The sequence below is a fragment of the Emys orbicularis genome, chromosome 1 (assembly GCF_028017835.1).
Source record: "Emys orbicularis isolate rEmyOrb1 chromosome 1, rEmyOrb1.hap1, whole genome shotgun sequence".
Lineage (NCBI taxonomy): Eukaryota > Metazoa > Chordata > Testudines > Emydidae > Emys > Emys orbicularis.
The window spans coordinates 23,534,959-23,559,950 of NC_088683.1; the positions used below are offsets into that span (position 1 = coordinate 23,534,959).

Below are 24,992 nucleotides of genomic sequence, written 5' to 3' on the forward strand. Positions count from 1 at the left end.
CAGCTCCCATTGGCCGTGGTTCCTGGACAACAGGAGCTCCATAGCCGGCACTTGGGGCGGGGGCAGTATGCGGAGCCCCCATGGCCGCCCTTGTGCCAGGGAGCCTGCCTTAGCTCCACTGCACCACTGACCAGACTTTTAGCAGCCTGGTCTCTGGTGCTGACCGGAGCCACCAGGGTCCCTTTTCAACCGGGCATTGCAGTCAAAAACCGACGCCTGGCAACCTAGTTGTCAACCACTGTACATAAACATTATGTCATTTGTTGGAATCTAAACAGCATATAGTAACTAGGTCCAGAATCCTGCACAGAGAACTCTTATGCCCTCATGGAGTCCAGCTGAAGTCAGTGCGATTCAAAGTGCGTGTAAGGGTCATCCCTCAAAGCTCTCTTTTCAGATGGGGACCCTACTTGCTAAAATCAATTTTGAATTGAATTGTGATGTGGTGCAGAAAAGCTACACAGACCAAAGTTCTGAGTAGACGGCAAGGCCACGGAACAAATATTCCAGTGTTTCCAGTGGGGTCCTGCAGGCATCACTTCTGTGTCCTACTACACTATTCAACATTTTTATCAATGACCTGGAAGAACACACACAATCATCACTGATAAAGGTTTGCAGATGACAAACCAATTCAGGGAGTGGTAAATAATGAAGAGGACAGGTCACTGGTTCAGAGTAATCTGGATCACCAGGTAAACTGGGAGCAAGCAAACAATATGTGTTTTAATACGACTAAATGTAAACGTTTACCTCTAGGAACAAAGAATGTAGGCCATACTTACAGGGATGGGGAACTGTATCCTGGGAAGGAGTGACTCTGGAAAAGATTTTAGGGTCATGGTGAACATGAAGCTGAACATGAGCTTCCAGTGTGATGCTGTGGCCAAAAGAGCTAATGTGATCCTGGGATGCATAAATAGGGGAGTCTCGAGTAGCAGTAGAGAGGTTGATTTACCTCTATATTTGGCGCTGGTGCGACCACTGCTGGAATATTGTGTCCAGTTCTGCTGTCCACAGTTCAAGAAGGATGTTGACATATTAGAGATGGTTCAGAGAAGAGCATGTGAATGTTTCAAGGATTAGAAAACATGCCTTATAGTGATAGAAATAAGGAGCTCCAATTTTTTTGCTTCACAAAGAGAAGGTTAAGGGGTGACTTAATTACAGTCTGTAAGTACCTATATGGGGGGGGGGAAATTAATAATTGGCTCTTAAATTTAACAGAGAAAGGTATAACACGACCCAATGGTGGAAGCTGAAGGTAGAAAAATTCAGACTGGAAATAAGGCATACATTTTTAACTGTGATAGTAATTAACCATGGGAACAATTTACTAAGGGTCATTGTGGATTCTCCATCATTGACCATTTTTAAATCAAGATGGGATGTTTTTCTGAAACATCTGCTGTAGGGGATATTTGGGGAAGTTCTATGACCTGTGTTATCATCTAGTCTGACCTCCTGTATCACAATGGTCCCTTCTGGCCTTGGAATCTATGAATTATCTTCATAGCAGTTACCCACAGAAAAAAACATGTCAAATTTGTAATATGGCAAGAATGATCACTTAGGGCAGTGATACTCAGACCTCAGTGGTTCAGGAACCAAATTAGCAATCAGCATTACCCAAAAGAGCCACAGTAGTGTGAATTCATTGTTTCATTTACTGTAGTGCTGTATTCATATTTAAACAGTATGATGGGGAAAATATTTAGTTATATATAATTATTTTCACAGCAGAATGACTGACCAAGTATTATTTTATCAACTACAATTAGTTAATAACATAGTAAAACATCCTGATTGGTTAATAATTAAATCACAGTGTTTTAATATTGTGGGCTGCAAAGAGCCACAGGAGATACATTAAAGAGCCACTTGCGGCTCGCGAGCCTCAGTCTGAGTATCACTGATTTGGGGTCATTTAACCACATTTACTCACAATGAGCAGTACTCTGCTCTATAAATAGTCCTATCTACTGCAATGGATTACTACAGAGTAAGGTATCATACATGAGTAAGGGTAGCAGAATCTAGTCCTATGTGAGTGGTTTAATTAAGTTCAGCTTAATAGAGAGAAAGTAGCAGTATTATGAACAAATAAATAATTCTTCTATCGTGCAATGCTTTATCAGATTTTATTAAAACATTTTAAAAATAGTATTCTCATAATATTCTTTCATTATTGCTTCTTTTTGCCAGGAACTGCTTTACCCCACCCCCATCCCAACCCATTTCTTTCCATTATTTCCCTGTGTGGTGTGGTGTTTATAATTAGTTAAACTAAATTAGGAAACTAATATTTGTGTGACAGTATATGTTCTTTTATATATATAATATATAATCTGCACATACTGTACAGTGATGTCTTCTGTATTATTCATACATAACAGGATGGAGTATTTGAATTATATCTCCAAAGCAGCATTTGAAGTTCATTCTATATTTCTAAATTGTTTGAAGCCAGCTGTGATGCTGCTACATTCTCCCTGGGCATATCTCTTTTTAAATGACCTAAAAAAAAATTCCTTGGAATTCAGCATTTTAGAAAGCTTTTTGTCAGACTATTGAGGTCTAATAACTCTCGGATTACACATTTTATAATGGCTTAATGTACCAAGGGGTAGTCAAATATTATTTCAAGATGAAATACTTGAGGGGAGGAGGTGGAAAGTATAAGAAGATTGATTTCATTGTACTGAATATAATTGTAATAGAGCCATGAACTGACAGAGGTCTGTGCTGGCTAGGGGGAGATAAAGATATATCAGACAAGAAAAGGGAACGATAGAAGATGAATGGGCTTTTTAGGGAGTTGCTCTTTCAACGGATCAGATAAAGCTTCTTCAGGTCTTGTTCCTGCAGACTGTGGTACATCAAAGGCTTTTTTGGGATCTGGGGACTAAACCTTTAAAACAGGCAGTTCTAAGATTGACAGTTAGTAGGATTTATGTGGGTTTTTGTAACCCCTTTAAAAGTTACAGAAAAGTTGAAATAAACATAAACCTTGGATCTGTTTGCATTTTCTTAGTCTTCCACAATGGATATTTTACTTTTAGGGTAGCAGCTCTGTTGGAAAGATTACAAGAAATGTAACAACAAGCAATGTTCTTTTTGAGTGTGTGGATGCGAATATCTGCTTCTGAGCAGAGACAGTGTTTCAAAGGCTAGTTGTTTTCATATTAATAATTGTCGCCTGATTGAATTGAAGGTTATTGAAGGTAATGCATAGTTGAACGGCACATATCAAGAAAACCGTGGACAGCAGATCTGATTCTTTAAAAAATAAAAAATATAAATAATTGCAGGTAAGAGCACTGGCAAGTATTAGCCCAATGCAATATTTTTAAATATTCCTCCTTGTAACAGTAGATTTTTTCCCATCATCCATGGGGACCTAAAATGTCTAAATGCTGGCCTTATTAATTTTCTTTATATCATGGTATATCTACTCAAAAGGATAATAACAATATTACTTAGTGTTTCTGTAGCGCCATTCAGTCATGGTTTTCCAAACACTTTATAAACTTTCTTCTTCACCACACCTTTATAGATGGGTAAACTGAGGCACATAGTGATGTAAATGATCAAAAATGAATTTGCAAAAAGAAAAGTTTGTTTGGGACCCTTTCTCTCTTCTTTTTAAACTTTAAAATATCAGCTCTTGGTGTCCCAGTTTTTGCTGGAGAATCCTGTGAGGATCTGCAGTAGGTTAGTAGCATCATAGTAGGTTCAAAGCTAAACTTCAACTTACTCATCCCACCTCTGATGGGGGTGGCGGTGTTGAGTCTTTTTTCAAGTTTCAGCCTATTGTTGCATCACTGTCCAACTCATGGTCTCCAGAGAGTCTTCCCAGGAAAGAAAGAAGGCAAGACCTGAGATTTCTGTGATTAAAAAGCAAGCTGAAATTCTTTGGGGGTGAGGGTGAGAAAAGTTGAGGTTGTCCTTGTACATCACCAAGGAACAACAAAGGGCACAAACAACTCCTAATTTGCTGCACAGTCCATCAGTGTATGATCCAGGAGTCGTGGCTTCTAAATTATACTTTTAACAGAGCATTCCCTCTCTAGACTGCATGCTCCTACAACAATAGTGGTAGAGTGTCTTCCTTGCTCGGAACAATAGGCACAGCATCTGTGTGAGAGAACGTCTTAACTTTACAAAATACGCAGTCAAATATTAATTGCATTTTAAAAATAATACAACTCTTGATGTTCTTCCATTGCCTTTCATCCAAAGATACCCTTCTTTGTAAAGTTGGATAATTGACTTGTTCGTGATCACACTGTAAATTAGTTGCAAAATCTTAGATCCTTGCAGTTCTGATTCACTATCCCTACTCTAACCATTAAAAATGGCAACTTGTATGACAATAGTTGGGACTAGAACAATCATTATCATCATCATCATGTTCCCATTACGCCTCTGGCATTTAGGGCAAGAGTGAAGGTCTTCCACTCCTGTCTGTTTCTGGCAAGTTTTCAGTGGTTCCACATCTGTGCCACAGGTTTTTCAGCTCAGCTTCCACAGTTCTTCGACAGGTTGATTTTTGGGTGGCCTTGTTTTCGCTTGCCTTCAGATGTCCATCTTATTGCTATTCTGGTGATGGGATCAGTTTCCATCTGGAGCACATGGCCAATCCATCTCCAATGTCTCCTGGTAATGATGGTGTTCATATCTTCTTGGCAGCACTGTGTGAATAGGTCTTGGTTAGAGATTGGTCTGAGCCAAAAAGATATGAAGGATTTTTCTGAGGCAGGTTGTATGGAATGAAGACAGTTTGGCCATGTCATACTTTTCTCATTCCCCCTGCATTTTACACTATAAAGTAGAGTTGAAAGTACGCAGCTCTGATAAATCTTGAGTTTGGTTTAGGTGTTGTATTTTGATGATTTCTAGACTATATTTAAGCTCCTGAAGTTGTTCCTGGCTTTACTGATTCTGTTCCGGATGTGCTGGCTTGTTTTACCATCCTGGCTGATAGTGCTGCCCAAGTATGTGAATGTTTCTACATTGGTGAGAACATGATCCTTTATCCGTACTGGTGATGGTGAGGCAATATTAAAGGTCATGATAGCTGTCTTCTTGCGGTTGATTTTCTGTCCAGTTTGCTGGCCGAATGTGTTGAGTCAAGTTGTTTTTTCCTGTATATGGTGTTGGGTATGTGATAGAGTGAGATCATCTGCAAAGTCCAGGTCTTCAAGGGATGAGAAGGTTGTGCATTTAATGCCTCTTGGCGTGTCTTCTGTTGTAAGCCACATTACCCAGTCGATGGCAATGTTTAAGAGGATTGCAGACATGACACACCCCTGATGTACTACTGTTTTGACTTCAAAACTGAGCTCACTGTGATTAACACTGCATGTAAAGTTGAAATAGAAGCTTTTGATGTCATTGATTATACAGAGAGGGATTCCATATGCCCGCAGAATGCACCATAGGATGGTCCTTTGAATGCTATCAAAAGCCTTCTCAAATTCTATGAAGTTTATGTAGAGTTGCCATGGCCATTCTAAGCATTGTTCTGTTATGTTTCATAGCATGAAGATCTGGTCTATGCATCCATGCCCTTTCTGAAAACGGGCTTGCTCTTTTCTGAGAATGCTATCAACTGCCTCGGATATATGCTGGACTATGATTTTACAAAATTCTTTGCTTGGCACAGATAAGTGTGATACCATGCCAGTTATTACAATCACTGAGAGTTCCTTTCTTTGGTATCTTCACTATTATCCCGTTAGTCCACTCATATGGCACTTTTTCCCTTTCCCAGACTGATGTAAATACAGGGGCCAGGATAAATGCTGCTAACTCAGGATTTACCTTGAACAATTCTGCATTCAAGTTATCCTTGCCAGGAGCTTTCCCATTTTTTAAGGATTTGATGGCTTGAATGATCTCTTCCTTAGTTGGGGTGTCTGTGTTGATATCAAGATCTTCTTCTGACTCCTGGATGTTTGCTTCCTCTTTAGGTGGCTCCCTGTTCAGCAATTCTTTGAAATGCTCTGTCCAGAGCATTTCATGTTCTTTTTCTGTTGTCAGTACGTGGCCTTGTTTGTCCCTGATGAGTGTTTCTTGGTGTCTGCCATTTACCACTGATAAGCCACATCATTTTGTAAACAGTTCCTTGTTCACCACGAGCAGCTGCATCCTCTGCTTATGTTGCCAGATTATCAATATAATGTTGTTTGTCCACTCTCACAAGGTGTTTGACCTTCCGGTTTGCCTTGCTCTACTGCTTGTGGTATTTGTCCTTTAGCTTCTGGGATTTTGTGTCTAAAACTTTTTTCTTCAGGGCTCGTCTGGTTTCTATGGCGTTCCATGTCCTGAATGTAATCCATTCCTTTCTTCTCTTCTGCCTGTAGCCTAGACGGCTTCACTGCTCTGTTTATAGATTATTGTTACTTTGTCCCACATCTTGTTGATCTCCTCATCTGCGTCCCCCCCCCCCTTCGTCAAGGTCTGCAAATGCCCGAAACCTGTTCTTTAACTGCAGAACAGAGGCTTTCTGTATTTCAGGGGGCTTTAGTTTGTCAAAGTCATAACATCTATGTCCCTTGTTTGGTGGACACACACTTCTCAGTTTTAGCTTCATGGAGGCTGTCACAAGATGGTGGTCGCTGTCAACATCTGCTCCTCTTTTCACTTTCACATCTGTCAGTGAGCATCGCCATTTGCCATTGATCATAATTTGGTCAATCTGGTTCTTGTCTCTGCCATTTGGAGAACACCATGTCAGCTTGTGAATTTCACAATGTTCACATAGGGTTCCGCCGATGACTAGGTCATTCATATTGCAGAGATCAACAAGTCTCTCTCTGTTTTCATTCATGGTGCCACACCCATGTCTTCCCATTGCTCTGTCATTGTTTGACACTGAATCAGGATGATATTTTTGTGTTTTCCTTTTGGTCTGGCTCTCATAAGTTTGCTGCTGATGGATTCCCACTCAAGCAGAGACCGCTCCATTCCCTTCTTCAAAAGGATGGCAAAACCCTCATGGTGTTGTCAATCATCCCATCCAGAATACAGCCGAGTTTCTCCCGAGGCTGTTGTTAATCTTCCTGATCCTGTCCATCTGCTCTTGCTGACACCCAGGATGTATTAGCTGTAGCATCTCATCTCTGCTGTGACCTGAACAAGCTTCCCTGTTTGTACATTGTTGGTACATTCCAAAAACAAGTTTGGTTTTTGTGTTGGGGTTGAGCACTTCAATCTTCATGCCAGTGGCTTCCTTTTGGCTTTCACCACTGGCAGTCATACGGGTCATTGACTCCTGAAGGCCATCACACACTGTAATGGTCGATTTCTCTGCTGCTGTTTCTGTAACATATTTTGTTTTTTACGGGATAGGGTTGTGAGCCCTGTGCCTAACCCCCAACCTGGAGGACCAGGGTGTCTGTTTTGTCTGCCCCCTCCCCCACAGACCAGTCTGGCATGGTTGAATCTGCCAGGAGCAAAAAGCCCCCACTGACACAGACTCTGGGGATCGTTAGAGCATGCAAGCTGTCCCGCCACAACAAGGCATGACACCAGAGGACAGGGGGACTAGAACAGTTGATGGGGGAAAAGTAGTGTAGTCTAGTGAATAGAGCAATAGACTTACAATGGGGAGACCTTGGTTCTGTTCACTTTTTTGACAATGACTTCATGTGACTTTTGGCAAGTAGCTTTGACCTAAGTTTTCTAAAGGGGCCGTGAGTTTGCATGCCCAGCTTTGCATAACTAGGGCCTGATTTCCAGAGGTGAACATCTGCAGTTGGAGATGAGGGAACATCTTAGAAAATTGGGACCCAGCTGTCTAATATTAGGCAGCTGGAATTAAATGCCACGTTTGTAAATGTGGGGCTTTACCTCTCTGTGTGTCAGTTTCTCTAAATTCAAAATGTAGATGTAAAGGTGGGTAGACATTTTTAAGGTGTTTTGAGATCTACATTTATAAAAATGCTACAGAAGTGGTAAGTAGCTTTATTATTTAGGGTTGATGGTTTTTTTTTGGAAAACGAACAACTTGTTAAACAAGAGTCTCTACAGATTTCAAAGAGAGGTTCATGTCTGGTTCATGTCTGGTTGCTCCTTACTTTCTCTGAAATCCTTAGTATGGACAATGCAAACAGATATTCCTCCATTGTAACCCATTTACCAATTTGGCTCATTTGGGTTCCTCTTGTCTCTCTATAAACCAGAAGCAGTTCAGAGCTGTCCTTCAAGGGTATATTGAGGCACGTGTAAGGAGCCCAATACAAATAAATATCTGTGTTGTATAGTTTTGTATGGTGAGGTCACACTTTGCTATATTATTCTGAAACATGGCTTAACCAGCTATAGCTCATCGGAGCACATCCTCTACAATTTGATGCAGAACTGGCTGTATCGAGTAAAGAAATGGGGATTTATAAATCCCCATCCCATTGCATTATGCCAGTGCATTATCACATTGAGGTATTTGAGGTAATGAATTAATCTAATGAGTTGTATGGGGGCAAGCCATGCTTTGTCCCAGCATAATGAATCATGTTATAATGGAATTGTTTTTGTTTTGCAAATATGGAAGTTGGCCAGTTGGAAGGTAATTGTGGGTGGAAATGCTGATAAGACATCAGTAATTTCCTATTAGCTATGAATAGTTTGAATTGCCTAACACAGTAGAGTGGGCACAGCTCTTCTTTGGCAGTCGAACAGGCTAGGCTCTGACATTGTTTATAGGATGATTGCAAGTAAATAATAATAATGAGTTAAAATGAATGCAATGCTTGTGAAATGTGCCAGCCTGTCAGTCCAGGAGTTTGACTTCCTCTCTCCATAGTGCTGGTCCAACACTGACAGCACCAATGGAAGTGTCTTATTAGTCTCCCACCAACCACTGTGGTCAAACTCCTTTCTAAAGATCATTCAGGTCTTGGCCTCTTTGCTGAGACTGCAAACAAAAGTGACAATTTCCACTATTGTTGTTATCGGTCAACTGGAAATGAAACTGACACTACCAATTCATTTCACGTAAGATTTGATCCAAAACCTATTGTTGTCAATGGGGATCTTTCCGTTGACTTCAACTGACTTTGGATCTGTCCCATAGAGACCAAGATGTCATCAGAGGGTAATGAATTTTATTCACTATTGATCTGAACTAGATTCAAATAGATTACTAGGATCAGAGAGTTTTAGAATCCTGTTATCAATCGCCCTGAGCCATCTAGTCCACTTTCTTCCCTCTAAGAACATATCTCTAATAACATACCTCCTTTACACTGTTTTGCCTGAGTTGGATATTAAAATGAAGGATTGGTCTTTGAATTACCTTTTCCTTGTAACAAAGGCCAGTTAGAAAGGTTTTTCTTGTGCAATAAACATATGGAAATTCATTTATTGATATCCTTGTGCACTTCCTTTGGTGTTTCAAAGAAGTCCTACTCTCATTACAAAGTCTGAAGATGAATTTAAAGAGAGGGTGCTAAAGCAGTTAGTAGTGGGAGTTCTCCACAGATTGTGTGAGGACTTGCATGAGACATCTATATCTATATTTCTGTTTCACCCTCACCCCAACCCCAAACAAACACACACACACAACCCCCAAATCAAAGCTACATTAAAAGAACACTATTAAGGCTGCAAAGTCAAGTCCTCAAAATGTAGAAAATGCCAGAAGGTACCTGTGCATTCCAAGCAGTAAGCTTCCTCCTCCCTGCTGCCTGGACACCAGCATGGGGAGATTGAGAGCACAGAAAAGAACTTCCCTGCTTTTAGTTCTGGTGCCAGCCTGGCCCCAGCTTGCAGCAGCCCAGAGCTGTAATTGCAGATAATTTCCTGCTTAGCCCTGGCCTGGAGCATGCTTGGTGCAGATGGAATCATCAGCATTTATTAGCTGCAAAGCTCTAGCCAGTCTTTATTGCGCATGTGTGAACTGTTTTTCCACACTGTCCCGCTTCTCTCCCAGAGTCTTGTAACTTGGCCATATATGGGCAGATTTTCATAGGGTTGGGAAAAGGCCAGTCCTCTGTCAAATTTCTGAGCATGGGAACGAGCTGCTGATGGTCCATCATAGGACCTAACCACATCAGCCACAGCATCAGGAGCTCGTTCACCTGCACATCTACCAATGCCATCATGTGCCAGCAATGTCCCTCTGCCATGTACATTGTCCAAACCGGACAGTCTCTACGCAAAAGAATAAATGGACACAAATCAGACGTCAAGAATTATAACATTCAAAAACCAGTCAGAGAACACTTCAACCTCCCTGGACACTCAATAACAGACGTAAAAGTGGCAATTCTTCAACCAAAAAACTTCAAAAACAGACTCCAACGAGAAACTGCAGAACTGGAATTAATTTGCAAACTGGACACCATTAAATTAGGCCTGAATAAAGACTGGGAGTGGATGGGTCACTACAAAAACTAAAAACTAATTTCCCCATGCTAATTTTCCCCTACTGTTACTCACACCTTCTTGTCAACTGTTTGAAATGAGCCACCCTGATTACCACTACAAAAGTGATTTTTGATCTGTTGATAGCCCACTTTAATTGAATTGTCTTGTTAGAACTGACCCCCCACTTGGTAAGGCAACTCCCATATTTTCATGTACTGTATATATATCTTCCTATTGTATTTTCCACTCCATGAATCTGATGAAGTGGGTTTTAACCCATGAAAGCTTATGCCTAAATAAATTTGTTAGCCTCTAAGGTGCCACAAGTACTTCTCATTGTTTTTTTCCGTGGTCTTATAGTGGGAAGTGTCTGGCAACCTTAATAGGTGGTGCTATTAACCCCACCTATAATGTGAGGTAAGTATTTAGGTGGTAAAATTTATGCAGAAATATATTCTCGCAAACACATTATTTCCAGTATCTAATAAATCTTAGTGATTGGGTAACATAATGGCAGATTAAATTAATGGTGATAAGTGCAAGGGAATGCATGTTAGGGAAGGAAACCTTTTCAGAAACACTGATTATGAATTAGGTAGAACCTGTCAAGGAAAAGTTGGCGTAGTCCTGGTCAGCATGTGCTCAGCGCAGTCTATATAGTGATTACAATGCTTGGGTGAGCAAAAGGAGTAACAGAAAATATAATGGCATTTTTTGAATATATGGCATGTTTTTACTCAATTGAGTATTAATTTTGTATTACCTCATCTCAGAATATAGCTGAAAAAGGGAAATGTCTAGAGAAGGGAACCAGAAAAGTCTTGGGAATTACGTATGAGGAGGGTTTTAAAATGAAAAATAAATAAAAAGTATTATAACCTTTTGACACAAGAAGAATCCGAGGGGATAGACATTCTCCCTTCACCATGACCCTTATTGCATAATAAAATTGAAAGGCAACACATTTAAATAAATACATTAAATATATATAAAGAGAGTGTACCTATAGAAATATCACTTAATAAGGAGAAGAAAGAAGTAAATAACTTAATACTTTTTTTTAAATCTCATATATTTACATGTATGAGAAAAAACAGTTACAACTACAGTGTCTAGGTTAAAAAGTAACAAGGGATGTCAATCGTCATACTACAGAGAATGATCTGCTCCAGTGGTCATGCATTGATTACATTGACTAAGGTCATGATGTTTGCATAAATAGTTTATTGTCCCAGCCTGTTGATGTATCAGGAACTGGTTACTGCCAGAGGGAGGACAACAAACTAGATAGGGTCAGAGGCTTGCTCTAGTATTGGAACGCCCGTGTTTCCTAACGGATTTGATTAGGAATTCAGCTTTACCCTTTAGGTAAATGTATGTGAGTTGAGCACCATAGAGGGATGGGGTTGATAAGAGCTTTACCACAAGTGTTGGATTTCTGAAATTTTGGGTGAAAGAATTCTTTGACTTAGAGAGGGGCAATTCAGATGTAAATTGCTTTACTGTGAATATGCAGTGTTGTTATGGCTATGTTGGTCCCAGGATATTAGAGAAACAGGGTGGGAGAGGTAATATCTTTTATTGGACCAACTTCTGTTGGTGAGAGAGACGAGCTTTACAGTGACTAGACAGGAAAGGAGATGAAACACAAAGTGGGACCTATGAAGGAGGTAACTTAATCATGTCATGATATCTAATAGCTCAGAATATCTTGTGATATCTATGTCACCACAGTGATGGGTAACAAATAAATGCTTGTAATAGTAATTGGTATTAGGCAGATGAAAATAATGTGGAAACCTCACTGAAATGGCAGTTACTGTTCAAGTCTACAGGCTGAGCTAGCAGCCAAGAAGAGATGAGGTGGAAGATCATTAATATCCAGTATGGCAATGCCTCTTTTCCAAAGCCCAGTGTTCTTCCCGCAGGGTGGAGAAACTGCATATTATCTGTTTCTCACACACCACTGCAGGGTGAACAACCTGAGTAAAGCATTATTTCTTGGGCTTTATACAGGTGTCCTGGTCTTCACCCTGTGGGCTCAACTGGATGTGCAGCAGAGGGTCCAATATATTGAGTACGTCCCACTTGTAGATGGGCATCTTTAAAAGTCTTCACAGTGATCTCATATTTGTTCATCAAATTTAGTGTCCCCACAAAAAATAAATAAATAAGAAATTTAAGAAACTATACATTGAAATCGGCCTAGCACCTGTTATATCTCATTGTCATGTTAATACCGTTATGCAGCTAGCTGTTATGAGGGTTAGAAAAATAGGTATTCCTATAATGACCATTGTTTACAAGCATCATTATATTAAGACAAGTATTGAAAACACCAAAATAAATGTATTTTTCTTTTTCCTCAGAACCTTGCAAAAGAAGCAGAGACATTTCAAGCAGCACATCAGTGGAGGGATGAGTTTGGGGTAAGTTTTTTCACTTTTCCCTCCTCTACCTTTTCAAAAATTTCCCACTTTACAACTGTCACTCTATTCTTGCAAATTTAACTTGTCAATACAGCTGTGTCAGCAGGGATCTGTTCCCCTGAAAACATGGATGTGGCCTGATTGAAAGAATCAGTGCTATACATGTGCTAATTTGCTTTGCAATGAACAATGAATACATTTGAGTTAAATCAGTTTCTGTAGGACAGTGGTGTGACTCAAGGTGCCTAGGGTAACCCACATTGAAAATGCAAGGGCAGGGCAGGCTGCAAAAAGGAAAGCAGATTCTCCCAAAACTGATGTTTAACATTGTAGTTAGACTCACCAACCAGCCACAAAACTGTGGTCCTGATCCCCTACGCTGGTTATCAAGAAGCTAGAAAAAAGAAATCACACAGCCCCCCTTTATTGCATTCCAGTCTCTGGCTCCCAATCAGCAAATAGGTCTAGTAAAGTGAGAAGTTACTTAAAACTCTCTTCACTATACTAAATGTGCTTCTGCTTCTCAAAGGACCAGCCACATTACCAGATAAATATTAGTTTGGATCTTACCCAAAATACCACGTTGCCAGCCAATCCTTTGGTATTTAAATCTAAAGGTTTATTATAAAGGAAAAGAACAAGAAGAGAGTTGTTAAATGGTCAAAACAATCAGATACATATATGGACTCCAAAGTTCTATGCATCAGGTTCTTAGCAGCACTGGTGAGTTTGCTAGCTTGTAAAGTTCCTTTGGAACACATACAAAGCGTGGATGGGTCTATCAGTCCTTTATTCTAAGCTTCCGTTTGTAGAGAAGTTACTTCAGTGAGAAGCAGGACTGAAGACAAAATGGAGATGATGCAGTTGACTTTTTATATCCTCTGCCATGTGACTTGAACATCCTTTGTCCCAAACACAAACTCAATGCACATGGGCATGGTATGGTATTGCCACCCTTCTGTGCTGCTGCCTTCAGTGCTGGGCCCTCAGTCAGCAGCTGCCGCACTCTGGCCACCCAGCTCTGAAGGCAGCTCATAAGTAAGGGTGGCAATACCATAACCCCCCTAAAATAACCTTGCGATCCCCCTGCAACCCACTTTTGGATCAGGACCCCCAGTTTTATAAACGCTGGTCTCCCCCATTAAATCTATATAGTATAGGGTAAAGGCACACAAAAGACCAAATTTCACAGGGAGGACCAGATTTCACGGTCTGTGACGTGTTTTTCATGGCCATGAATTTGGTAGGGCCCACAGAGAGAGAGAGAGAGAGTTAAAAAAATGACTTAGGTCCTAGCCAAATTCAGACCCTGTAACTAGCTCAGAAGAGCCTGGATCACTAATGAGCAACAGTCTGCTGTTTTGGTGGTCTCCGTGCATAAGGTTGTGGATAGTTTTAGATACTATGTTTGATCATGCACTCTTTTACTGCTACAGTAGGCACTTGTGCCCCCTGGCTAGCACTGTCTCTGGGCTTTGCTTTGTTTCTTTTGCCTTTCACCTTCAGTGGGAAAGATGCAGATTGTCATACTTCCTTCAGGAAAGCTTCTGGTCTCATCAGAATTCATTGCCAAGGAGAGATCTCAAAGTAATTTTTGAAATGTAATTTTATATCAATGCACGCAGCTCAGGCAGTGGCTGGAGTTATAGAGTTAAGGCAATCACAATCTGTGCATATCTCATAGGCCAAAAGAGTTTGCAGTTGGATTTGTAATAAATTAGCTGCAAACCAAGCTTGTGCTTTACTGTTTTGAGTTAGGATGAGAACACCGTGCAGAATATAATAACCTTGACATTAGGTTATGCAATTAAATTGAGAATAAATGTATTAAGCGTCTTATAATTTAATTTGTTCCATTTTAGCCAGAAGTAATCTTTCTTCTCTTCTGGCCTACTTTTTAGAAAATGCCTGATCAAATTAGCTTGCACACAGATCTTTTTGATAAACTTATTTTTCACTGCAAGATTCATTCTCCTAATGACTGTTTTGGAAACAGAAGCTGTACTGTAGACGGCTTTCAATGGACTCTGCTTCTTATTGTATTTGTGGTTCCAGAGTGTCTTTTATGGAGTTGTTTCTTTTCTAGGATTTGCTTTTGGGTTATTAAAGCCCCTTCAGCACCATGCATATGAATCACAAGAGAAACAAGCTTTTTTGGACACAGTCTATTGCTGATTTTAATTAGTTCATGCTCAGCAATGGTCTTGACAGCCATATTGTAGCACAATGATAGCCTGCGGGGTTTTGGAGGGTAAAAGAAAAAACAAAACAAGCAAATATATATATATATATATATATATATATATATATATATATATATATAACATGGGAGTCTCACTCTTACATGGGCTGATTTCAGTGGAAGAAACCAAGGGGAGCGAGGGTAAAAGACATGACATAAGTTCTGAGGTCTGTGTAGAGGTATAAGAAGTGTGCCAGCAGGAAAAGTGTCAGAGCATCTGTTGTAACAACTTGTTCTGAATGTAAATATTTGTGCACAATTACACAGCAAAAGTGTGTAAAATATACTAAGGTTTCAAGGTTTTGTGTCTGAGCTAGAGTTGTACTGGGACAGAGATCTAGTATCCTTGGATAATTAGGTGATGCTAAAATAATTGGTGTGGGGCAAATCTCCAAAGGTTCAGTTCAGAGAGGACTCGGAAAACCCAAAGTTTATCCAAACTTACCCAAAGCTCTTTCTGGTTAATTCTGCTGATAGTTTAATGTAGAGCTAGTAAAAATTCTGACTTTTTTGGGGGGTGGGGATGGTTAGGAAGAATGTAGATGAAATTTAAATTTGGATGAAAACAAAGAGACTCTCTTGCGGAAAGAGGCCTCATTTTTTTTAATTGACCCTGCCAGCAGGTAGGGGATTTTGGGGGACAACTACTGCACTGGTGGGGTGCAAAATAAACTTTATTAAGAAAATGCAAAAAACAGGGAAAATTCAATAGTGAGGGGTATGGGGTTTGTTAAAGTAGACAATTGGGGAGGAGTTTCTTTTAGTAAATAGGATAGGGGGTTTCAATAGTGGGGTACAATACAGTGGGGTACAATACAGCTGGTAACCAATTAACACTGAAGTATAAATGTAACAGGTAGCTAACAATTTCTATGTAAAGAGTGTGTCACAGCAGCATATAACCAACTAACAGTATGGGTAAAATGTGTTAAATATCCAACAACTTTAGGTAAAAATGTGTCACAGTGGTGTAAATGTAAAATGTGAGGGGTGTTAGAGAGAAAAAGGGGTAACCAATGGGGTTTTATGCTAGACTTCAGTAATACAATTCAGGTTTGGCAGCAGTGGGAATGGGGTGAGCACGTGGGGGAAGGGATTAAAAGAGAGAGAGAGAGAGACAGAAAGAAAGTGGTAGAGGAGTGAGGTTGGGGGATGGGGGAAGAGGAGCACGTGGTGGAGCAGAGGCCAAAGGCAGAGGGAGATTTAAACTCAGGGAGACACAGAGAGCAGACAGGCTGCAAGTTTAAACAGCAGAGAGAGAGAGAGAGAGAGAGAGAGAGCAGGCAAGCTGCAAGTTTAAACAGCAGAGAGAGGGAGAGAGGGAGAGAGAGAGCAGACAGGCTGCAAGTTTAAACAGCAGAGAGAAAGAGAGAGAGAGAGAGAGAGAGAGCAGGCAGGCTGCAAGTTTAAACAGCAGAGAGACAATTATACAGAACACAGCAAAATCTTATCTATGATTTAACTTAACCAAGACTACACAAATTAGCAAGTAACAAAACACAATGCAACAATTCTTTAAGCCTAACTTACAGAGTACAATGCAAGCAATTTTCTAAACCTAACTTAACCACAGCTATGCAAAATGAAATTACAACTTATCTAGACTAAAGGCTAAACCTAACCTAATGGGTGCACCTTATACTAGGGGTAGTTTCAGAGGGCAGAGTGGTGTGTGCCCAGGATACAGCTTCAAGGGGGGGGGTGTTTAACTAGTGGTGGCTGCAAGCAGGCTTATTTCTAGAAGCAGATTACAGGTACAGACCAAGGAGTTATCTTGGGTCTGCCTGCTTGGGAAAGGAAGCCAGCAGCTAGAACAAGGGGTGTGTGCAAGAGGTTTTTCCTTACCAATCCCCAAAGCAGCAGCAAGAACAGCAGTTTCAGCATCAGAGGACGCAGAGAGCACTCGATTCGCTTACAATAATCAGGAGATCTCTAGGCACAAATTCGTTGTTCGTGGGAGGGGAGTTTAAAAACGGGGGTACGCTCAAAAACAAACGAGAGCGGGGAGAGGGCCCCCCAAAGACCCCTAGCTGATCAGACCAGGTGGCAAAGCAAGGACCTTCTCCGGGGGTCTGATCAGAAAATGTCTGGTTTTAAGGGCAAACTCAGGCAGTTTCCCACCAGTAACTCTGATTGGTTCCCCTTAATCCAGGGGAGGAGAGAAGGCAGGGGAAAACTGCAGGTAGGCACAGGACATGTCTGGGCAAGTTCTGAGTCACAGGTATGACTCATATGCTTAGCTATGTGGCCACTTTAGGTCTTGCATACCTGGGCAGAGCACCCTACACCGAGCCGGGTCCGAACAAAGAAGCTAGACAAAGGAGCGAAAAGCCCCCCCCCTCTCTGAGCAGAGCAATGGCTCCAGTCAGTCTGCACAAGCCATTTCCATGAGCAGGGCCAGGCTGTGACTTTGGTCAGTTCCATGGCTGGGGGGGCGGCCACTCAGAATCCAGCAGGGGGACAGCTGTAACAGACATGCCCCCCTGGCCGACCCCACGGGCTGTGAGGGGGTTGCCCCGTGCCAAGACCAAGGCCAGAGGGGTTACAGATCCTCACTATCTGAGTAATCTAGGGGTGATGGTTCGCTGCTGTTAAGGGAAATGGAGGAGTACCTCGCCTGCAAGGGCAGGGCAGACACAACCCTGTGAATTAGCTGCTTGACCACTGCTATCCCCAACAGAGAGGCTACAAGAATAATAGCCACAGTAATAAGCCACTGCTTGATGGACTGGGCCCAGGATCCCAGTCCCCAGCTGGACCACTGGGCTTGCCACCAATCCCACTGCTTACGCTCCTTACGAATATGAACAGTGAAGGAGGACAGTTGGTTAGCCACGGCTGAGATGTTGTTCCACCCGGGCTGAAGGCGCAGGCAACATTGTCCCTTAAAGCGAGGATCAGGGTCCTCCAAGGCAACACAAAAGTCCATGGGGTAGGATTGGGGAAGCCGAAGAACACGATGCAGGGGGCCGCTGGCAGTGGTTCTGTTACCGCGACAGGGGCGAATGAGTTGGGTTTCCGGTCGTCACTGCTGGTGTTGTACGTGAACAGGGGTCGATGGACCCAGTCTGTGTTGATGCAGACTGAGGCTGGATACTGTGGAGTTAGGTTTGTGAGAGGGAGGAACTTCCAGAGGAAAGGGGATCCTCCGTCTGAGGCCTCCCGTCTGGTGCAGGCGACACAATCATGTGATGAGGGGACATCTGACAGGTTCCCGATGAGGACCTCCTGCAGGGCGTAGGCTTTTACCCAGGCAACCAGGGGGTTTTCTTGAGGCGGGGTGGCAATCATGGCAGGTGATTCCTGTGAAGACATAAAAGAAAAGTGGCCCATCTAGTGTAGTGACCGAACACTAAGCCAGTTGTGGTGGACCAGGTCAGGCTTGCCCCATCCATCTGTTTGAATATGATAGGTGTTAGGGAACCGGCCAGGTGTGATGATGGTGGCTGCTAGTGGAGTGCAGGTTCCCTGGGCATTGGGAATAGAGACCCACACTGGCTGAGAAATACTGTAGGCAGGTTTCCAAGGTTCCCGTGGTTTAGGAGCGATCTCTGGCCATCGGCTGTATGCTGCATTAAGGGAAATGAGGGCTTGAGGCAGGACCCGGTCCCACCCCTTGTAATCAGGGGTGCCAAGTATGGCCCGGATTTGGGTCTTCAGCATTCCGATCCGTCTCTCCACGACTCCGTTGCTTTGGGGGTGATATGGCAGGTGGGTGTGAATACGCACCCCCCACTGAGACACCATCTGGTCTATAGCTTTACTGGTGAACGGTGGCCCTCCATCAGTCTGGACTTCTTCGGGTGCCCCCCCAGGCAGCAATTACCTGGAGAAGGGCTACAGAAACAGCTGGTGCAGTAGATCGCCTGAGGGAAGAACACATTAACTGGCGAGACCCTAGGTCAACTATTACAAGCCCCTTTGGATACCGTTTTGCCCCCGGGAGGGGGCCAATGAGGTTCATCTGCCAGGTTTTACCCGGGCTAAAGTGCTCAGGGCTATAAGCACCATGAGCATAGACAGACTTGTTAGTGACTCGTGCCCGTTGGCAGCTTAGACACCCTTGGACAGCTTGGGTGCACTGCTGCCTAGACACGCTTGACGTTCGTCTCCCTCGGTTAGTCAACAGCTCATGTAGGGCACGGGCAGGCAGGTGCCCCCACTCTTTATGGAGCCAGGTGATGAAGGGATCGCTGCAAGAGATAATGTTAACCTGGGATGTGTTACACTTATATTCTCGGAGTTGTAGATCCAGGCTGGAATGAAGAGGGTTACTGTCGGACCTGAGACTAATGATCTCTAGTTCCATGAGAGAAGACTTTCTTATAATATTTCTAGTTTCTAGCTTTATTTTCCAGGTGAAAGTGAGAACTGTTACTACACAAGAACTGCAGGCAAAAAGTAAATGAACTTCACTTTTTTCAATGCTCAAAAGCTCAGAATTTGGGACACTTTAGTAGAGCGTCAGATCAATATTTATTTTACTTGGACTGCTTCGAGAGAGATTCCTCTCCTCCCATCCCCCATCCCCAAAGTCAGGGGATGTATCAATAACAAACCTAGCTGGCATCTGGAAAGTTATGATTCAGGTGTTTGGTGTCCAAACAAACAACACAAAAGTGACTATTTAGGGCTATGCCAAGTATAAGAGCTAACCTATTTCAGAAAGGGAAGCTTTTGACAGAAGAGACTTATTTTGCTGGGATTGCATGGTGGTGTACACTGGATTTGTCCCACTGTTTAAGAAGATGGAGACTATGGAGTAAGTAGAGGGAGATGTGGCCTAGAGCTGGTAAAGAACTAACATTTTCTCAGTGAACTGTGTAAACAAAGGGGTAGGGTTCCATTTTCAACCCTGAGTTAGCAAGGTGGAGTCAGTAAAGAGCAACTTGACGCTGAGGGTTAAGTTTGGTATTTTAGAGGGAACAATATTAAGACCTAATCCATTGCACACTGAATTCAGGATGGGTCTTTCCACTGATATCAGTGGTCTTTGAATCAGGCCCTAAAGGCCCAAACCTGCATTCTGTGTTCACCTAACTCACAGATTCATAGACTTCAAGGCCAGAAGGGACCATCATGATCATCTAGTCTGCCTCCTGCACATTGCAGGCCACAGAACCTCACCCATCCACTCCTGTAATAGACCCCATGGCTCTGACTGAGTTATTGAAGTCCTGAAATCATGATTTAAAGACTTCAAGTTACAGAGAATCCACCATTTACACTAGTTTAAACCTGCAAGTGACCCATGCCCCATGATCCAGGGGAAGGCGAAACCCTTCTCCCCACCCCCAAGGATCTTTGCCAATCTGACCCCAGGGAAAATTCCTTCCCGACCTCAATTATGGCAATCAGTTAGACTTTGAGCATGTGGGCAAGACCCACTTCCACTGAATTGATTGTGGGTTTTTGGTGTGCAAGGATGAGACAATACATACAGATTGCAAAGCATTTCAAGTTCAGTAATCTCCTGGAAGCTGTAATGAATCTATGTCAGCGCTACACAATGTATTCTCTTCACTTCGGAATTTTCCTTAAATAAATACACTGTGTAGCTATTTATTATGTAATAAATGTATTTTATATAGCACCATAAACACAAACTGAAATCTGCAACATTTTCTAGTGATTTTGCGAGGTGAGCACAGCCTAATAGAGTTAAAATTTAGAAAATGATGAATTAAACATAATGCACTGAATATAAACTAATTGTGGCTATGTATTATGGGTGAACTTCACATCTGTGGCAGAGGGCTGGCATGTTGAATTCAGTGGACTTCTTACGTCATTAAAGTTAAGAATGTGAATATGGACTGGGCTCTTACATGGATCCAGTTGCCCCCGATGCTCTGCATTACCAGCACAGAGGGGCTGTTGTCAGTGTTCCAACCCATGGCCTCGAATGGCAGATGGAGGGGCTGTGTGACAAGCCCAGCATCTTGTCCCAGAGGGTGGATCTCCCCATCCGGGATTCAACCTTCATAAAGCCTGAAGCCAATGGATATTTCTATTGGCTTCAGTGGGCAATGGATCAGAACCATAGAGCCCAAACACTCTGGGTTTATGTGGAGTGAATTTTACTCTATGTAAATAGAATTTTATTAAGATGTAGGCACATTGCCAATAAACCTTTATTACACAGGAATGTTTAGAAATCATAAATATAATAGAAACCAAATTATTTTTTTTTTACAGAATTTCTTTTAAAAATCCATTTTAACATGAATGCTTTAGAGTTTTTAACTATTGTAAAGAGTCTAATAACTTCTTAATGTCTCTCATCAATAATTTAACATTGGGGTAGTGGGAATAATTACTGAAAAGGTGCCTTAACATTTCAAAGGAATATTAGAGATCCTGGATATTTTCTGGAGTAAAGGAGGGCAGCTTTAATTAAATATTGGTTTGTAAAATATAGTTTTTCTGATTAAATGCAATGCCAATTAATATATATCTGATTTGAAGTTACCTTTAAGGCCATAAAATACAATGTGCCTCATGAAAGTGTTAAGTCTCCAGAGAATTATGTGAACACTATGAAGAAGAATCCAAAATATTGAACAGCAGGAACATAACGAGAAAAAGAAAAAAGGCCCACTTAATTCACTGCCCTTCTCCATTTCCTTTATTCCCGGCAGCACACAATTCCCTAGTTGAATATAGAGCTGGAGAAACAAAAAATGTACTTAAAATTAGTTCGTATTAATGCAGCCATCAAATCAACCAAACCTCATCAGTTGCTACTTTGAATTTCTTGAGATTTTGAAGACTAAAAGGAAGATATTTTTTGTCACTTGTGATAGTTCGATTATTCTTTTGGATTTCAGGGGCTTTTTAAAAGAGAAGGAATAGCGTGTGTAGAGGGGACATGTTCTGTATTGAAATAATTGCTTGATTCCCCAAACGGATCTCTTACAATTACATTTGGTATCACATTTGATTGCATTGCAATGGTTTGTTAGCTAAAGCAATTTTGTTTCCAGTTGGGTCCATAATATTAATTGTACTTACACATGTATAAACGTAAGGAATATCTCATTTGTATTTTAACAAGCAGAGTCTTTCTGCGTGGCTTATTAGCATCCACTTATGTATAAGAAGACTGCAATGAAGACTTCTAGGAATTAATTATCATGTAAAAAGAGTCTCTTAAAAATTCCTTTCAGTGTGTTATCTTTTAAACAATGGTATTGTTCTGGACTCTTTAGGGACCATCTTAATTCCTTGTATCTTAGTATTTCAGATATAATATTTGGTTTGATTTAAAAATAGGCCAGAGTTTGAGTATCAGTTGAGCTTAAATTTGAGGCACAGAGAAAAGGTCACAACAATGTTATTGTGGATCATGTATTTTCATACCTTTCTAGTTTTCTTGAAGAGAGAAGGTTGGCTTCATAAAACTGTAATGAAAAGTTGCTCAGCAGAGAGGCAAAGGATAGAAATTATAATTGAGATTAATCTATTCTCCTACCATGAGAGGTGATCCTTTTCGGTCAGTGTAGACACGTATTGGGGGGAGCAATAGCGGGAGCTTGCTTTGCTTGACCTCTCCTATGGATTGAAGACTTCAGTCTCCAGGGCAGTCTGTTATCTTTCATGAACACTGAGTCAGCACCAAAAAAGTTGTATCTTAAAAACACCAGCTGAAAATCTTGCCAATTGTATTGTTAATTGCCTGGCTTAAAAGAGGCAGGTTGCCAAACCTGATCTTTCAACTTCTGAGATGGTGGAAATAAATCAGACATCAGAGGCAGAGTTGGGGTTCAGTTCTTCACTGATTTGTACCTCATATAGCCATTCGTGTTTATACAAAGTAGTCCAGCTTCTCTGTTACTCAGTATCTTTTATAGTCAATTGCACCAGTGCAAAGTAGGTGGGAAAAGCTACCATTCCGATTTGGTACCATTTCCTGCCCACTTTCACTGGTATAAATGTCTACACAAGCTGCAGGGGAACAGAGAACTAAGCCCAGTGACTGCAGGTGGAAAGTAGGTGGAGTTGAGAAATATGATTAAAAACATAAATGGCTCAAGGCAATGGAGAATCAGGCCCATGCTGATATGTATCAATCTTTTCTATGTCTTCACAACAGGGCCTGATCCAAAGCCTATTGAAATAAATGGGAAGACTTCCTTTGATTTCAGTGGTTTTTGGATCAGGCACTGTGCTTCTGAGATATATGTGATTGAGATGATAACTCAGTGTGATTAATCTAAATTGACAGACAGATGGTAATGGTCTTAGGGAGAAGAATTTGTTTTCCTCTGAAGGGCCCTGTGCTACCTTCACTTATGTGACACATATCTTTGATTTGTGCATAATTTAAATGAGACATGCCATATATCTCGCTGCGATAATGTGAAAATGGAATTCTGCTGTCAGCTGTGTGTGCACTTTGTGGTCTTCCCACTCATGGAATTGTGCCTCATATAATGAAGATGGTGAGAAGAAATAAAAATGGAGCATAACATGCTGAAATGAGCAGTCATATAGATTGTTCTGATGTTTCTCTGATGCTTATCCAAATCATCCTAACCTTTCGGTCTGTGCAAATGGGCTCAAAGTGTTGCAGGAAAAAGATTTCCAGTACTGCCTGTTTTAAATTGGGTAGGAAATATCTCAATTACAGTCTTTCTATCAGTACCTGGACTGAACTCAAGTTGTGATTCTTTTCCCTTAAGTTAACTGAAATGTCTTCCAATTTTTTTTTAAATCCGTTTTAATTCAGTTCCTAGTGTATTTGAACCTTTTTCACCATCCTTTATGTAGGATGGCAACAACTGGCAAGGAGATAGAGCTCTTAATTTAGAAGTTTTATGAAAATGTGACAGGATTGAAATTTGGCCTAGACAAATGTGCCATTAGAGATAAATACTAAGGGCTTGGTTCTCCTTACACTATTTTTTTCACTTAGAAATATATGAATCCCTTTCAGGGCCGGCTCTGGCTTTTTTGCCGCCCTAGGGAGGGCGGCCGGAGCCCCGGGGCGAGGGTGGTGAGCCCCGGCGGGGGCTCCGCTCTCCCCCCGGCCGCCGGGGGGAGAGCGCGGGGGGGAGGGCGGCCAGAGCGCCGGGGGGAGGGCGGCGAGCCCCGCTGTGGCCCCGCTCTCCCCGGCGGCCCGAGCGCCGCGCCGCCCCCCTCCAGGTGCCGCCCCAAGCACCAGCTTGGTTGCCTGGTGCCTGGAGCCGGCCCTGATCCCTTTGGCCAGATTTTGAACTGTTGGAAGGGTGTCAGTCCAGAATAACTCTGCACTCCAGTGGAATTGCCCTTGACTGGTGTAAGTATGAAGAGAATAAAGCCTGATTAAATCCCTGGGAAAGTAAATACTAGAATTCTAGACTAGATCACTTATGGCCTTTTTTCTCTTTAATTTCTATCTTCCTGAGAATGGCAACTACTCCTTATGGTTTATCCTCCGGTGCTTTGTTCAGTGTTCTCAGAAGTTCTTGCACTAGTGACTCAATGAGACTATGATAGCTGAGGATTTAGTCTTATAATTTTGAACTCCTTGATCTTCAGGTATACTCTTTTAGACTTGCTAGTACTGTAGGAAGCTCCTCAACAAACTCTGCATCGCTTCAGGTGGGAAAAGAAGAGTTTATGGACCCTAAAAACACCTTTTGAAAAGTGCTGAATCTGACATATCCCGTTTTCTAATATGCCTCTTTTGGTCTTTGTATTTTGGTGCCTCTTTACATGCTTAACTTCATTGCAGAAGTTTAACATTTTAATATAAGTCATTTTAAAAATTACATCCATCCAAAAGAGAAAATTCACTGGTAAGGATGTTGCCAGGAAAGCTTTTAGGGTGAGGAGATAAACAGTCAGTCAGTCATTTTATCTTTCAAACACACCACTTTATCTCAAAAATTTAAAGTGTGAACAGACATCACGTACCATCTCTACATATTGACCATCCAGCTAATTAAAATGTGTGCTGTTTC

The 24,992-nt window shown here is 41.7% G+C and overlaps 1 protein-coding gene across 4 annotated transcripts in view; it reads left to right on the top strand.

Annotated features, from left to right (window-relative positions):
* CACNA2D1 (calcium voltage-gated channel auxiliary subunit alpha2delta 1) overlaps positions 1 to 24,992 on the top strand; it is a 677,013-nt gene that overhangs the window by 303,276 nt on the left and 348,745 nt on the right. For all 4 annotated transcript variants that reach the window (XM_065420204.1, XM_065420229.1, XM_065420221.1 and 1 more), the window contains exon 4: positions 12,744 to 12,803. In XM_065420204.1, coding sequence (XP_065276276.1) covers positions 12,744 to 12,803 — 60 coding nt within the window. The remainder of the gene's footprint in view (positions 1 to 12,743; positions 12,804 to 24,992) is intronic.